At 32.5% G+C, this 17,351-nt stretch overlaps 1 protein-coding gene across 1 annotated transcript; it reads left to right on the forward strand.

The window, feature by feature from the left end:
• Positions 1-9,323: 9,323 nt before the first annotated feature.
• On the forward strand, positions 9,324-12,838 carry LOC114168195 (G-type lectin S-receptor-like serine/threonine-protein kinase At1g67520). Its single transcript, XM_028052933.1, has 9 exons — positions 9,324-9,411; positions 9,498-10,681; positions 10,829-10,936; positions 11,032-11,231; positions 11,318-11,528; positions 11,757-11,994; positions 12,080-12,230; positions 12,304-12,632; positions 12,726-12,838. The coding sequence occupies exons 1-8, from the start codon at positions 9,392-9,394 to the stop codon at positions 12,616-12,618; spliced, it is 2,427 nt and encodes an 808-aa protein (XP_027908734.1). The 5' UTR covers positions 9,324-9,391; the 3' UTR covers positions 12,619-12,632; positions 12,726-12,838.
• Positions 12,839-17,351: the final 4,513 nt, after the last annotated feature.

Genomic DNA, 17,351 nt, shown 5'->3' on the forward strand with positions numbered 1-17,351 from the left:
TAATTATATAAAGCCTTTTCATGTATGATAACAACTAAATACATACTTATTTTCTTGGAAATACAAACCAAGTGGAAAAAATGCAAAAACATTTTTTAGGAACAAAGGTCGCTGAAATATTTGTAATAAAACCATACTTTGAAATAACAATTAATCGTTGTAAACTGACTTGCTTAACACTTAAGTCTTCTAAAATATTTGAAACTAACTAAATTGAATAGCATAAACTAAAAGGACATGGCATGCACCCTTTTAGACAAATCATGAGAATCCATGACCCACTTATGTATTATGAATTGACATTATGTTAATGTGAGAGTTTCAACACACCCAGATATATATTCATATAGTGCGTGGGACTAGAAATTAGTTCGTAGTCCTAGTTCAACCCTCCAAAATCAATGTATAAAGTGAGGATTGTATCCACTTGTATATTGTGAATTGGTCTTATTTCTAGTGAACATGAGATTTCCAACACCTGTGCCTTTTCCTCTTGGTGAAGCATACTATAAACTCTTCTAGGCAAACTTTCCTCCACTTAGCCGCTAAACTCTCCTTTCGTTTCCCCTACACCTCCCCAACTTTTCACCAAAACTTATTTCATTCTTTCCGAAGCTTTTTCATTATCTTATCATCCTAGTACTTTTTATTGTCTTTCATACTTATTCTCATTTTAAATTATTAAAACGTTCATGGTTTATTCTGAACATGAACACTTATATTTGTTTTCTTTGATTTGATTCTTTGTGATGACATTATATATAAGACTTTATTAAGTACCGCAAAGTAAACTTCGAGTTAAAATAATATATATATATATATAACTTTTCGTTTTGGATTTTTTTAAGTTTTGTAATTTTTTTTTCTATATGTTTGTCATTACTAAAAAAAATTCATATTTTTTGTCAATTTTGTTTTGATTTTTTTTAGAAAATACTTATACATTTTGTTATAAAAAAATATTTACAAGAAATTGCTGTTAATTTTTTCACAAAATATTTTGTAGAAAACATTTTTTACAACAAATTTTATAGGAAATACTTACAAATTTTATAATTTTGTAGGAAATAATTACCCACGAAAGAATTACCTGTCAATGAAGATTCTTAGCAAAACTAGCAGAAAAAAATATGTTCTTGCAAATTTTCTTAACAAATTTGCAAAAAAAATTCTATGTAATTTGAGAATTTTTAGTAGTGTGTATTAGGTATTGTATTTGTTATTATTTTTCTTTTAATCAAATACCTTTTATATTCTAATTTTAAGAAGCTTCTTGGATGACCTTTCATAATCTTTTGGCTCGAAATTTTTTATTTTGGAATTCGAATCATTTTTTTAAGTGAGAATTTTATCTAAGGTTTTCATTAGAACTTTTGGTCTTTATGTTTGAGTTTTCAATTCTAAGTGAGAAATCTTTCTCTACTCATCAATTTCTCTTGATTTTGATATCAATCAAGATAGATGAGATTCTTTATTTTTTATCGCTTTTATCTTTTTGTTTTGTTAATAGTTTAGTTAGATAATGTCAAAACGATCCTACTACACAAGGTTAATTTTTCATCACTTGATTTTGTAATCTTTATTTTTTCTTTGGCTACAATTCTTTTTATTTTCTCTCAATTGCTCTATTTGTTTATTTGTTTAAAGTTTACAAAGTTCCTTCAGATTTTTAAGGTACTTTTCTCTTTATCCCAATGTTGATAACCTATTTTTTTTTCTTTGTGTAGTTTCACTCAAATGATATATTATTATTTTTTAGTTAGAAGTGATTGCATTCCAAAGAATGTTTTATTGCATGTCACATTAATTATTTTTGTGAACTAGGTAAGTTAGGTCATAATTTCACAATGTTTGGTCTATTACACTTGTTAGGAACCACTAACACAAAAAAACCTTTTAACGTCCAATATTTTCATACTGGGTGACGTCAAAATAACATCGAAAAACAAAGTAGACATCACTTAACGTCGGGACAATAGGGGTCCGACTTTATCCAACATCGGGGCCAAAAGTAGCAGACGTTAATATTCGCGCTAAATGGAGCCAAAAAACATAGCAGTTTGACGTCTGTTGGGCTCTGACAGACGTTAATTAACATCGGCCATGGTAAGCTCAGACGTTAAATAACGTCTGTCAGAGCACCACCAGACGTCAAACTGCTCTATTTGTTTTTTAAAATTTGGTTGTTTTTACAATATTCCCACACCTGAAAATCAGAAAATTTCCAGAACAATTCAATAATAATTTCAGCATAATTCTGAAGTTACAATTATATCTAATAACACTTAAGTTTCAACATATATTCTAAACTAATATAAATAACACCAAACTAAAAGTTTCAACATGATATTTTTGTACAGTAAAGTTTTTGAAAGGAGTTCTAATTCCTGTGCTATCAACTCCATCTTTCCAATAGATATGTTGCCCACTCCTGTCTTAGTGTGTGGATAAGGTCATCTGGTAGAGGTGATGGATTCTTGAACCGCTAAAAAAGTAATACAATTTCATTATGTATGAATATCATTCTTTAAAGTTTGATATGATTTATAATATGTGAAAGATAAATATATATATATATATATATATATATATATATATTATTATCTCTATCCATTTATCTTTAATTGTAGCTCGAATGATTGTTCTTATCCAAGACATGACATAATATCTACATTCTCATGAATCTTCTTGCTTGTTGCACTAAACATTACAAATAAAATAAACACATATCAAAGTCATAAGTTGACATACAAAAATTAATAACTTTAAACTGAATGAGTTATAACCTTTGGATATAATACTTTAAGTTGTTGGCCTCTAGGCTTACCCACAATTCTAATGAAATTTTGGAAACATAAAACATATGTTAGTTTTTATAACTAAGTAGATACATAGGTTAGGATTGAAAAAAAGTAATACTTACTCTTGTAACATGTTTTTCAAAGAAGGTGGAATCTTCCTATGGCATGAACAAAACCATACAATCGTGCATTGTCTTGGAATGATGTCACATAGTTGCCAATGATACCTACCATCAATCACAAGTACTTAGCCGAAATAATTAATAATACTTCATAAAATATTACTAGAAAAAACACCTATGCATCAATGTATGGCGCAAAGTAGATCTCTCTATTTGACTCAACTATCCATGTTTGCAAATAAAGTTTGATGTGGTCATGTGAATTTCCCGAAGGTTGAATGGTTTGAGGTTCAATGAATCCATAGACGGAAGATCGACCAAAAACTCTAAAAAGAAAAATAGTCTAAGATAAAAATTATAATTGCAAATAAAAAAATACAAGCAATTATACACATACAATGAAAAAGAGATAACAAGCAAAATAATTTCAAAATGATGCAAATGGGGATAAAAACACATAATATTCGGTTGAAAACACCTAAAATAAATCCACAATCAAATCCCAACAAGTTTGGTGGTGAAAAACATTCGAAACTCACTTGGAGGAGGTCAGAATAATGGTCGTCAACAGGAAGGATCGCGAAACACTGCAAATGGGGATGAAAACAAAAAATATTCGGTTCAAAATGCCTAAAATCAATCCACAATCAAATCCCAACAAGTTTGGTGGTGAAAAATGTTCGAAAATTACCTAGAGAGCTCATAATGGTGTTCGTCGGCAGAGAAGCTTCGTGAAAAATTGGTGGCGCGACAAAACAGTTAGGGTTTCTATGTTTCGTGTAGAGAAAATCCAAAAATTGAAGTCGGGGCTGCGTCGTCAGACGTTACTTAATGTCAGTGTAGAGGGAGTCAGACGTTATTTAACGTCGGGGCAGAATGGGTCAAACGTTAAATCACGTCGGGGGCAGAGAGCTCAGACGTTAATTTTTACATAACGTCGGGGTACTGTGGATCAGACGTTAAATTACGTCTGTGTTGGAACAAACGTTAAAAAAGTCAAATAATTTACAAAAATACCACCGATCATTTTTAACGTGGAACTTTTTTTGTACATACATTATATAGGTGACGTTATAGGGTTTTTTTGTGTTAGTGACCGTATGAATTTTGGTCACCAAATAAAACTTTTTTTGCTCGATCCAACATATTGAGTCTAGTTATGAGTAGTCGCACTTCAAATACTATTTCAACTTTTTAACCAATTGACTTAGGTCTAAAATGTAATCATCTTGTATGATATTGTGATAATAATTGATAGTGGTCTTGGTTATAAAAACATCAAACATAAATCTTTCTTTTTATTCTTCAAAATTGTTACATTACCGTTGAATAAGTGTCATCTGATTTTTGAGAGAGAAGGAGAGTCTTTTGAACAAGATTTACAATGTGTCCACTTAAAAGTGCATCTAACAGTGTTAATTTGATCTTATGGAAACTTAAAAAAAATATACAATAAACAACATAAGTATCATCCTTGTGTATTTCATAGATTTTTTTCATAAAAAGGAAAGTACTTAAATAACTTTAAAATTGAAAATTAAAAAAATATCGTTTATTTATGCTTAATTACTTGACATAATTTCACAGCCCAGTGGGTGGATCAATAATTTTTTTTTTATATGGATTCAATATTTTACCAATTGAACAATGGCCAACAACAACATTAGTTAAAGAATTAAGAGGATCTCTAGGAATTTGAAGCTATTACAAAAGGTTCATCTTGAATTATGGAAAGATTACAAGGATTAAGAAACAAAACTAGACGAAATTTTCATGATTCTCCCATCGGTGGACTGTCAAGGACTTAACTCAATTACGGAAGGATTAACGAGTAGTTTTATTAGAAATGATCCCTAAGTGGTGGATTAGAGAGGGTGTCATTTACCAAAGGTTCAAACCAGTAAACCAATTACCTCCAGGACTTCTTTAACCTCTACCTATACCTACTAAAGCCTAGAAGTCAATCCTTTTGGATTTGATCACTGGTTTTCCTGAGTCCTAAGCGATGAACATCATACTTCTTACTAAGCCATATATATATATATATATATATATATATATATATATATATATATATATATATATATATATATATATATATATATATAGAGTTATATAGAGCTGTCAAAATGGGTTGTAACCCGCGAGCCAACTCAGCTCACCACGGGTTCGGGTTGGTTTGAAATTTTTTTATAAATTTCAAAACGGGTTGATTTTTGACCCGGCTCATTTAGAACCCGGTTCATCCGGGTTGAACCCGTGGTGAGCCAGGTTGGCTCACCAACATGCAGATAAAAGGGTTACACAAGTGTTTTTTATTAAGTTGGGTTTTACATTTGGTTCATGTTAGGTATTTTTTAACCAACACATAAATAATTTGTATTTTTTTTATTTTGGTTTGTATTTGAATTGTATGAAAGTTTATTTAGATTTTAGTGAGAATTATAATTTAGTTTTGACTTAAAATAAAATAAAATAAATTGTATTTTTTTTTTAATTAAGTGAACCCGTGAGCCAACCTGTTTAACCCGCCAACCCGTAGTGGGTCGGGCCGGGTTCAAATTTTTTTGGCTCGCTAAAGAGTGAGTCGGGTTGGGTTGGCTCACTAAATCATCAACCCGTGGTGAGTCGAGCCGAGTCGGGTCGGGTTACCCATTTTGACAGCTCTCTCTCTCTATATATATATACACACACACACACACATTACACTACACATTTTTCTATTTTTTATTTCTTCTAATTATTTTGCTTGTCATAAAATTCATTCACATCTGTAAGATATTTTTCATCTTATCACAACTTTTATGAAACTAATGTCAAATGATATATGTCAATTAAATATTTTTAATGTTTCACATTTGAATATTTTTACTCTTATTTAATACTTCTATGTATTCTGCATTTTCTTTTCACATGATAATGTTTAACACTCTCAATTTATGGGTTTAATAGCATAAAGCTTCCATTTACTAGGTAATATAAAAAAATTATCTTCTTTATTCTATTATTCTTAATTTTTGTTTCATTTGAAAAACTCTTTTTTTTTTTTTGCTAAAATAATTTTTGTTATCTCTCACCCATCGACTATGTGATATTTGAAAAGTTTTCTTAGATCTCTAATCTATTTTTCATCTTATTATACCCTTAATTATACATTTGTTTCTTTTGTGTGATTTCATTCAGTGGTATATATTTCAAATTGGTTTTAAGACAATATTTGATAACATTTTTTATATTTTTATTTGTTGTTTATTTTTATCATGTAGAATACAATTTTGATATTTTTTATTTAATTATTTTTAATTTTCTAACTAATTATCATATGTGTAATTTTATCACTATAATTGTATAAAGAAATTTTATTTACTATATAATATAATAATTTAATGTAATTGTCATGAATTTTTATATATTGAAGATCAAAAGATGAAATATATATGTTATTATTATTAGTTTAATCTTTGATCTTTGTATGATTTTGATCAAGTGATGTTACAACTTTTATTAGTGTATAAAAGATGATATTCCATTAGAATTTAAAAAATTGAAGTAAACAGACATTTAAACTATTTTTTTAATTTGAAATTTTTTTTCTTTTTATATATTTTTTGGATATTTTTAATTTTTATCAACTAGGTTAACGTTTGCAAATTTAATAAATATTTTGGTTATCATGAAATTTTATTTTGTATTCTAATTTGAAATGTATACAATTACAATTTCTTTCTAAATATTTGATAGGTACGAAACAACTATTCTATTAATATTTAATATTTGATGATATTATGTTTCCTTTACCATTATTTTTATTATTTTATAAAATTTAATTAATTGATATTGAAAAGGTAGGAAAACGGGCACATGCATAGGTACGAGTATATACCCGTTATTCAGTGGAGATGGAGATGAACTTTTTTCTATAGGAATGTGTATGGGATAGTGAAACCCATCCCCATCCCACCCTGTTGTCAGCCCTAGTCCCTACTTTGGTAGGGGTATGTCAATTTGGTCCAGCTTTTAAAAAAGTTTCAATTGCGTTCCAACTTTTGAAAAAAAAAAATCGCAATGTAAGAGAAGAAAAGGCAGAGAAAAACAAGGATGGAACAAACTTAAACTCATGGCACGTACATATTGTTGCTTTTAGTCTTAGCAGTGAGTATTGTACGTCTTGAGAAACAATGTTCTTTAATAGTCCATCCACGTTACAAGTCCAAAAGACCTTAGTGATATTTGCCAATTTGTGTATACATGGAAGATGAAAATGAAATAGAAAGCTAAGTGGATAATTGCAAGGGTGCTAAGTAGGGATGGCAACAGGGTGGGGCGGGAACGGGTTTTGCTATCCCATACCCATCCCCATAGAAAAAATCCATCCCCATCCCTGTACCCAAACCTAACGAGTATCAAACTTTTTTCTCATCCCCACCCCCACTAGGTAACGGGTATAATCTCGTACCCATACCCGTACCCGTTTTCTTACCACTTCAATATTAATTTTAATTAATTTTCATAAAATAATATAAAATTAAGGTAAAAAAAAATAATATTATCAAATATTCAATATCAGGAGGATGATTGTTTCTTCGATATCAAATTCTTTGAAATAAATTATACTATGGTTGATAATGAGTTAGAAATAAAAAATAATTAGATAAAATATATCGAAATAATATATGATGAAAATAAACAACAAATAAAAATATTTAAAAATTAACAAATGTTTAGAAACAATTTGAAAGACTATTGAAAGATGAAAAATACAGTGGAGATGCGAATAAGTTTCATGACAAACAAAATAATTAGAAGAAATAAAAAATAGAAAGTATGTATATATATAGGGTTACTTAATTAATTGTGAATATTTTAATAATTTAAACGGGGATGGGTATTATGGCAGGGGATATGTACATCCCCATACCCATCCTCATACCCAAATGAAAAAGTCGGGGATTCTTCATACCCATATCCATATCCAGTCAATGCAGGGATTCTCCGTCAAAACGGAGACGAGTTTGGACAATACCCACGAGGACGGGTTTATTTGTCATCTCTAGTGCTAAGACTGCAAACACTTTGAAACACTTGGAGAGGAATACTTTGCAATTTAAAAACAAAAAATAAATGAGAGACTCTGTTAATTCATAGCTATTATTCTGAACTCATTTGTGTCTTCAACAATAGTATTTGGTTTTTCAATTTAGCATATAATTGCATTCTCTTTAACCTTCGAAAATCAATGAAACACTTGGAAGGACACACTTTGCACATTAAATAGAAAATCAATGAGATTCTGAACTGCATTACTTTGAAACACTTAGAAAGAAACACTTTGCACCTTAAACAGAAAATCAAAATGAGAGACTGTGTTAATTCCTGCCTGTTATTCTGACCTACATTTGTGTCTTGAACAATAGGTTTTGGTTTTTCAGTTTATTACTATGATTGCATTCTTTTTAACGTTCGAAATCAAAGAATGTGAAATTATGAATTCTTAAGTCAACCATGATTAGATTTTTGGAAACGATTCTATAGAACTGTTTAGGTTTACTTGGGGACAAGTAAAGGGTTAAAGTTGGAGTATGTTGATAAATGTCGATAAATGTCTAGTTTATTTATAATTGCATATTATTTAGACATTTATTTTGAATGAATTTGATGTAAATCTTAATAAAATAACCCCTTTGTCTTTAAATACAGAATGACGAGTAAAAAAGTAAAAAAATATGGAATTTGATATATTTGTGCTGTTTTTAAGGAAAAAAAAAGCAAATTAAGAAGATGACTTTGAATCCCAAATTTGATGCTGAGCACCGTGAGACGAAATGGTTTACTGAAGATTCAAATATAAGTCCTACAGCTGAGCATTAATATGAGTACTAAGCTACACATGATGTAAAAACCTTTGATACAAAGAAATCTCAAGCTCAGAATTAACAACTAAGCCTTAAGAGAAAACTCACGTGCATACTCAATCCAAAATATTAATTTCACAAATTCTTCTCGTCCAACTTTTCCATTTCTTAAAATTTATGAAGTTCATCACAACATATGCTCAAATTTTATCTGATAAAATGTCAAAGCTACAGTTATTCTACAATATCATTAAAATTGTAGAAAAAAACATAAACATCGGTACTTTGCCTTTATGATTTATAAGTAACAAGAATACTTTTTATAACAGAAAATACTAACAACAAAATAATTATTTTATAATTTTCATCATATAATATGATTTCAATATAATAATGTATTATAAATATGATTTCAATATTCATAGACCACAAAAATCCTTAATTTTTCTTTTTGTAGGACCAATAATAGTCCATCATATCTTTGTCGGCTTTCATTACTTCATTAATTGCAATAAAGTATGTTGTTCTTTTCTTCTCTCTTGTGGTGACAGGCTATTCATCTTTTCTGCAGAATTCCATAGCTAAATTTGAAGTGTGAAGCTTTAAGATATTTGGAATGACACTAGTTCACGTTCTGTGAGTATATGTTGCTATACATTTCTTTTTCTAACGTATCAGAAAGAATAACTATCAGCTCATCACTTGTGCAAATCATCATGCAGTTTAGTCTTTCCATATTTGAAGCATGCTGTCAGGCATAAGCTACAGAAGGTGCTTGCTTTCGTGTGCTTGTGGCTGTGGTGGAGTACTTATATTCATGTTGAGGCAGCAAACGACAGTTTAAAGCCTGGTGATACGATGAATTACACAGATACAGCAACACTATGTTCAAAATTGGGCAAGTATTGTCTAACTTTTACTTCGGTTTCTAGTGGTGACAACAATTACTTGGTTATCTTCAATAGAAATAAGAATATTGAAGTATGGATGAGTGATGGAAACCAACCCGTTGACAGGGATTCTGCAGTTCTGTCACTTAACCGTTCAGGGGTGCTGAGAATTGAATCTCAAGGTGGGAACCCAATAATCTTGTATTCTCCACCTCAACCTATCAACAACACTAAGGCCACCTTGTTGGACACAGGAAACTTTGTGCTTCAACAACTTCACCCCAATGGGACTAACACTCTCTTGTGGCAGAGTTTTGATGATCCCACAGACACTATGATCCCCACCAAAAAGTTAGGTGTTAATCACAAAACAGGCCATCATTGGTTACTGGTTTCGTGGTTCACCAAAACACTTGCCCCTCCCGGTGCCTTTAGCCTTGAATGGGAGCCAGGGGAACAAGAATTGATCATAAGGAGACGGGGAAAAGTCTGTTGGCGAAGTGGGAAACTGAGAAACAATAAATTTGAGCACATTTCAGAGAAAGCACAGCGGGGTTTGAAGTACACCATTGTGTCTAATGGGGATGAAAATTCTCTCTCTTTCACAACTACAAATGAAGAGCACGATATATGGTGGGTGATATCAGAGATTGGGGAGATATATGATGATGAAGGATATATTGGAGGTGCTGATTTGTGCTATGGATATAACTACACTGATGGAGGGTGCCAAAGGTGGCAGGATATACCCAAGTGTAGGAATCCTGGTGACGTGTTTCAGAAAAATATTGGTGACTTCAGTTATAGCAATGTAAGCTTTGAGGAAAATCCAAGTTACGGTCACAGTGATTGTGAGGCCAGTTGCTGGAGCGACTGTACTTGTAGTGGTTTCAAGGAATTTTATCAAAATGGAACTGGATGTGTGTTCTTTCATTGGATTTCATCGGAAAATTATACTTCTCACAGTACTGGTGACACCTTTTACGTGCTGGTGAACACCTTAACTCATCATAAGGGTAAGTCTAGTTAATTGTTCCACTGTTTTCTGTAGTTTCCTTATTCAATCAGGTTTTTTATACCTAACAGAAAGCACTCATTGCTTTGGTTGTTGAAAGTCATAATAACATAATATTAATTGTTACTTGAGTAAACATTCTATGCAGGTACAAAAAAGTGGAGATGGATAGCTGCAGTAGCAGCAACTGCTCTACTTGCGATTTGTCTAATCACTATTTGCCTATTCTTAAAGAAACGGAAATATGTGTTTCAAGGTAGTTACGTACTTCAAAATCAATGATGTCCATCACTAGCACAATCCATTGATAATAATTTATTTATATTTTAATCTTCCATATTTATCAAACAGAGGAGAAAAGTCAAAGGATGGTGATGAAGTTGGTACATTTGGCAACTTGTAGTGCGTCATCTGCAATGGAAGATTTTGAAGATGATTTAAAAAAGGGACATGGCCTAACAGTGTTTAGTTATACATCAGTTAAGGAAGCAACAAATGGATTTTCATCCGAGAATAAGTTGGGACAAGGAGGCTTTGGACCCGTTTATAAGGTCACTTTAAACCAATGAAGTTATGCATTAACAAAATGTGTCAATTAGAGTACTTAAGAATATTTGTTAGTTTACTGTTATTTCAGGGAATTCTTTCGACAGGGCAAGAGATTGCTGTAAAAAGACTTTCAAAAACTTCTGGACAAGGAATTGTTGAGTTTAAGAATGAACTGACACTAATATGTGAACTTCAGCATATGAATCTTGTACAACTACTTGGTTGTTGCATTCATGAAGAAGAGAGGATTCTAATTTACGAGTATATGCCAAATCAAAGTTTGGATTTCTATCTATTTGGTGAGGAATATACATGATCCAGTAAATTATGTGTTCTTTTCAAAGAAAAAATAGTGTTCATTATTATGTATCAATTAGAATTAGAACACATATATAGGGAAACTTTTAGTTTTCTTATCTACCGTTTTCCAGTGATGGTTGAGGATACTCAAAAATCACAATAAAAAAAGTCATTTTGGTTTGATACACATACTAACCCATCACTGTATACATGTTGACAACTGGAAGATTGTAGAAGAGGAAAATTACTAGATTGGAAGAAGCGCTTCAAAATAATAGAAGGAATTTCTCAAGGATTACTTTATCTTCATAAGTACTCAAGACTCAAAGTCATTCACAGGGACATGAAAGCTAGCAACATTCTTTTAGATGAAAACATGAATCCAAAAATTTCAGATTTTGGGATGGCCAGAATATTCACACAACAAGAATCAGCCTCAAATACCAACAGAATTGTTGGCACACAGTGAGCTTGATAAACTCTCTTGCTTCCATTTTTTAAGAATATATGAAAATGATTTCATCATGTTACAAATTAGTTTTTCGTGCAGTGGTTACATGTCTCCGGAATATATGATGGAAGGAGCTTTCTCCACAAAGTCTGATGTTTATAGTTTTGGAGTTATGTTACTTGAAATTGTTAGTGGAAGAAGAAACCTTGGTTGCTATGATGTTGATCGACCATTAAATCTAATAGGATATGTATGTAAAATTAGTCATATTGATTTAATTTTTCTTATGTTGGCTTTGTCTAATTTGAGTAAAATATTGACAGACGTGGGAGTTATGGAAAGATGGTGCATGTTCAGAGTTAGTGGATCCATCAATAAAGGAGTCGATTGATGCTGATGAAGTACAAAGATGCATTCATATTGGTCTGTTGTGTGTAGAACATTATGCAGATGATCGACCCACCATGTCTGATGTTGTATCAATGTTGACAAACAAAAGTGCAATAGTTTCCTTACCTCAAACACCAGCATTCTACGTTGGAAGAAGGATCCTTCATGATAATTTATCTTCAAAAGGGTCTTGGATAGATTCTGCTGGAGAAATTACAGCCTCTACAATCGAGATGACTGATTCCTAAGAAATACAATCAAGGTGAATAATTTACTCAAAAGGTATCTGAAATTTTCATTACACTGTAAAATAAAGTACACTGATCTTTTCCACTTTTCTTCATCTTACTTGTAGAATTTCAAAGCGGACGTTGAGGCTTGAAATAATATTTAGGATGTCTTTCAACTTTTGTGAGTTTGTGTTACGGAATTAACAAATGTATCAAATCGTACATGTAATACAGTGGAAAGTCTAATTATACTTTTTCAAGAGACTAATGTGATTTAGAAAAATTATGTTTATTTAATAATGAAGGTTAAGAAATTTCAAATAGGAAACATTTTGATGAATGAAAATAAAGTAAGTTTAAAACTAAGAAGGCAGTCAAATCCATAAATAAAAATAATTAATTTGATTTAAGAGAGTATATGATAAAAGCTTCATTGGGTGGGTTTTCGTGACTCAATTCAAAGTAAAACCACCAATATACTTCCACTCCAACTCTAGCATTCACACCTTTTATAAAAGTCTCAATTTCTTATAGATAGGTCTAACCTTGAATAATAAAAACTCTATGTCTAGCAATTTTTATTATAAGTTTTCATTAATGATCAAGTTTATGAATGACTAAATGTTCCATATCTATGTCTAACATGTTAAATCTTTAGATGTTCTATCCTAATCAGGTTTCTCAACCTATCTTTCAATCAGTCGATACTCTCACATATGCAATCAATAATCATACGTTAAAAAAAATACAACACAAGAGTGATGAAAATAATTATAGTAAATAGTGGAATTCACAAAGAGTTAAGAATACATTACACCTAACCCGTGAATGAGGGAGTTAATTACTCCTAGACACACTGAATACTACAATAATGATGAAATTAAACACCTTTAGCCCTCAAAATGAACTTCTACCATTAAGTGATTTTTTTCTCAAGTTTCTTTCTCTCCAATAGGGTGTTTTGACCTCTGTCATGCCCTCAATTTGTAGATTTTCAGTAACTCAACTCACTAGGTGAGTAGTGCATAATTCATTGGGCGAGTGGACCTTCGCTAGGGGAGTGGCTCGAATTCGACTGCACCTGCAACTTTGTACTTGTTAGGAACAAGGCAATAAAGGAATGAATAAAGGAGAGAAAAATAGACACAGAGAATTTAATGTGGTTTGGCGTACAATGTGTATGCCTACGTCCACGACTACACTAGGAAGTATTTGTATTTCTGGTATATCTTAAAGCTTTACATAGAGTCTCTTATATAGTAAAAATAGAGAACCACATCTCACTATTCTAAGCGATGTGGAACTAAATCAAGCACCATAATACTAACAATTCTCCCGCTTGGGGTTTGATTTATATTACCACCTAGTGTAGTGCCTTCATCATCAATTTTCTCGAAGGCCATTTGAGGCAATGCAAAGCCTCAACTTAGTTGTTGTGACAGTCTTGGTCAACATATCAGCTGGATTCTCTGCACCTGGAATCTTCAACAAAATCAAATCTCCATCATTTATCAAGTTTCTGATAAAATGATACTTCAATTCAATGTGTTTGCATATGGAGTGAAGAATTGGATTTTTAGCAAGACAAATGGCACTTTGACTGTCACTAAACAATGAAGGTTCATCTTGCCCTTTTCCTAATTCTTTTAGAAGATTCTTCAACCATATCATCTCTTTTGCTGCTTCTGAGATAGCTATATATTCAACTTTAGTGGTTGAAAGGGAGACTCTTCCTTGAAGTTTGGACTTCCAACTGATAGTTGTGCCACCCAACGTAAAAATATAACCTGTTGTGCTCTTTCTACCATCCAAATCACCTCCCAAATCTGCATCAGAAAACCCCTGTAAAGTGAGATTACTTCTTTTAAAGGACAAATGCATCTTTGAAGTGCCATTCAAATATCTCAATATCCACTTCTCGCCTTCCCAATGCTCCTTTCCAGGATTGGATAGAAACCTGCTCACAACTCCCAATGCATGTGCTATATCAGGTTTGGTGCAAACCATAGCATACATCAAGCTCCCTACTACAGATGCATATGGCACTTTAGACATGTGATTTTCTTCTTCCTCTGTCTGAGAAGATTGCCTTTTTGAGAACTTTAAGTGAGTTCCCAAAGGTGTATTCCTGGTTTTAGCATTTCCAACATTGAACATGCTAAGCAATTTTTCTATATATTTTTCCTGAGATAAATTTAGAATACCTTTAAATCTATCCATGGAAATTCTCATACCAAGAATTTGCTTGGCTGGACCAAGATCCTTCATTTCAAAATTTTCTGACAATTGTTTCTTCAACCTGTCAATTTCTGCCATATTAGCACCAGTAATCAACATGTCATCAACATACAAGGCAAGAATGATATAACTATCAACACATTTCTTCACATAACAACAATGATCTTCTTCACATATGTGAAATCCTGAGTTTCTCATAAACTCATTAAACTTCTTATACCATTGTCGCGATGCTTGTTTCAACCCATACAAACTTCTATGAAGCTTGCATACAAGATTCTCTTTGCCTTGTACTTCAAAACCTTTTGGTTGTGCCATAAAGATTTCTTCCTCAAGATCTCTATGTAGGAATGCAGTTTTCACATCTAACTGCTCCAGATGAAGATTTTCTGCAACTACTATACTCAAGATAACTCTGATGGTAGTCATCTTGACAACAGGAGAGAAAATTTCTGTGAAGTCAATTCCTTGTCTCTGTTGGAACCCTTTCACTATGAGTCTGGCCTTATATCGTTTGTTGTCATTTGGTTCTTCTTTTAACCGATAGACCCACCTGTTTTGCAAAACCTTCTTTCGTTCTGGAAGCTTGGTTAAAGACCATGTCTTATTCTTCTGAAGAGACTTTATCTCATCTTCCATTACTAGCTCCCACTTAATAGATTCACCTCCCTGCATAGCCTCAGCAAAATGCTTTGGCTCACCAGCATCAGTCAACAACAAGTAATGCAATGAAGGGGAGTACCTTTGTGGTGCTACAATTGTTCTGCTAGACCTTCTAGTCGGTAATTCAGGAGTTACTGACTCTACTATCTGTTCAGGTTCTGACATAAACTCTAACCCGGGCTCTGACTCAGGCTCTACTTTTGTATTCTGCCTTCTGTTGGCTACATCACTTTCTGAAATTTCTTCTAATGATACCTGCTCTGGCTTTTTATTTGCAAATTCTGCAGTTCTGTCCTTATAGAACATGTTTTCATTAAAAGTAACATTTCTACTTCTGATAATTTTCTTGTTTTGGTCATCCCAAAACCTATAGCCATACATGTCAAATCCATAGCCAATGAAATAACATTGCTTTACCTTAGGGTCCAATTTATCTCTACTATTAGAGTTCAACAAAATATATGAAGCACAACCAAAAACTTTCAGATATGAAAGGTTTACCTCATTTCCAGACCATACTTCTTCAGGTAACTGATAGTCTAAAGGAACTGATGGTCCTCTGTTTATGAGATAGGCTGCTGTGCTTATTGCATCTGCCCAAAATACCTTGGGTAATCCTGACTGGATTCTCATACATCTTGCTCTCTCATTCAAGGTTCTGTTCATTCTTTCTGCCATACCGTTTTATTCTGGTGTTCCTGGAACCGTCTTGATCATTCTGATCCCATTCTCTGAACAAAACTCCTTGAATTGATTACGATCATATTCTCCACCATTATCAAACTTCAAACATTTAATCTTTAAACCTGTTTGAGTCTCAACCTCTTATTTCCACCTTTTAAACACAGAAAACACATCAGATTTATTTTTAAGAAAATAAACCCATACCTTTCTTGTAGAGTCATCGATGAAGGTTACGTAATACTGTGAACCTCCAAGAGATTTCACTGGAGCTGGCCCCCAAACATCTGTATGCACTAGTGCTAGTATTTCAACTTTAGACGACTTACTTGTTTTGGAGAAGCTAACATTTTTCTGCTTTCCAAAGATACAATGTTCGCAAGGTCCAACGTCAACATGCTTCAAGTTAGGTATTTTACCTTTTGAGACCATGAGCTTCATTCCTTTCTCACTCATATGCCCAAGCCTCTGATGCCACAAATAGGAACTGTTGCCAACTTCTGCAATTGATATCATATCCTCATCTGCAATCATGTAAAGAGATCCTCGCTTCTTTCCACGAGCAACAACAAGATTACCTTTCATTACTTTCCAGTGTCCATCTCCAAAGGTGGTGTAATGACCTTCATCATCCAACTGCCCTATAGATATTAAGTTTCTCTTTAAGGCAGGAATATGTCTGACTTTGTTCAAAGTTCACACACTTCCATTAGAGGTTCTGATATTGATATCACCTCTTCCTATAATATCAAGAGATTTTCCATCTGCAAGGTAGACCTTCCCAAACTTTCTTGGAACATAGTTAGATAATAATTCTAAGGAAGGTGTAGTATGAAATGACGCACCTGAGTCCATAATCCAGGAGTCAATAGAACTATCTAGACTACATAATAGTGCATCTTCAATTTCATCAATTGTTGCATTTGCTGATTGATCACTATCTTACCTCTTGTTGTTGTTGTTCTTCCTTGGAGCCTTACATTGATTTGTAAAATGACCCATTTTCTAACAATTCCAACAAGTGATATCATTCCAAAATTTTGGTTTTGATTTCTCTCTAGACTTTGATCTGCCTCGGCCTTGATTACGACCTTTCTGGCTACTTCTTCCTCTAGTTTCATTACTCAATGTTGAACCAGAATTAGAACTGGAAGATTCCCCTGAACTTT

Source organism: Vigna unguiculata, chromosome 11 (genome assembly GCF_004118075.2).
Source record: "Vigna unguiculata cultivar IT97K-499-35 chromosome 11, ASM411807v1, whole genome shotgun sequence".
In the NCBI taxonomy this organism is placed as follows: Eukaryota; Viridiplantae; Streptophyta; class Magnoliopsida; order Fabales; family Fabaceae; genus Vigna; species Vigna unguiculata.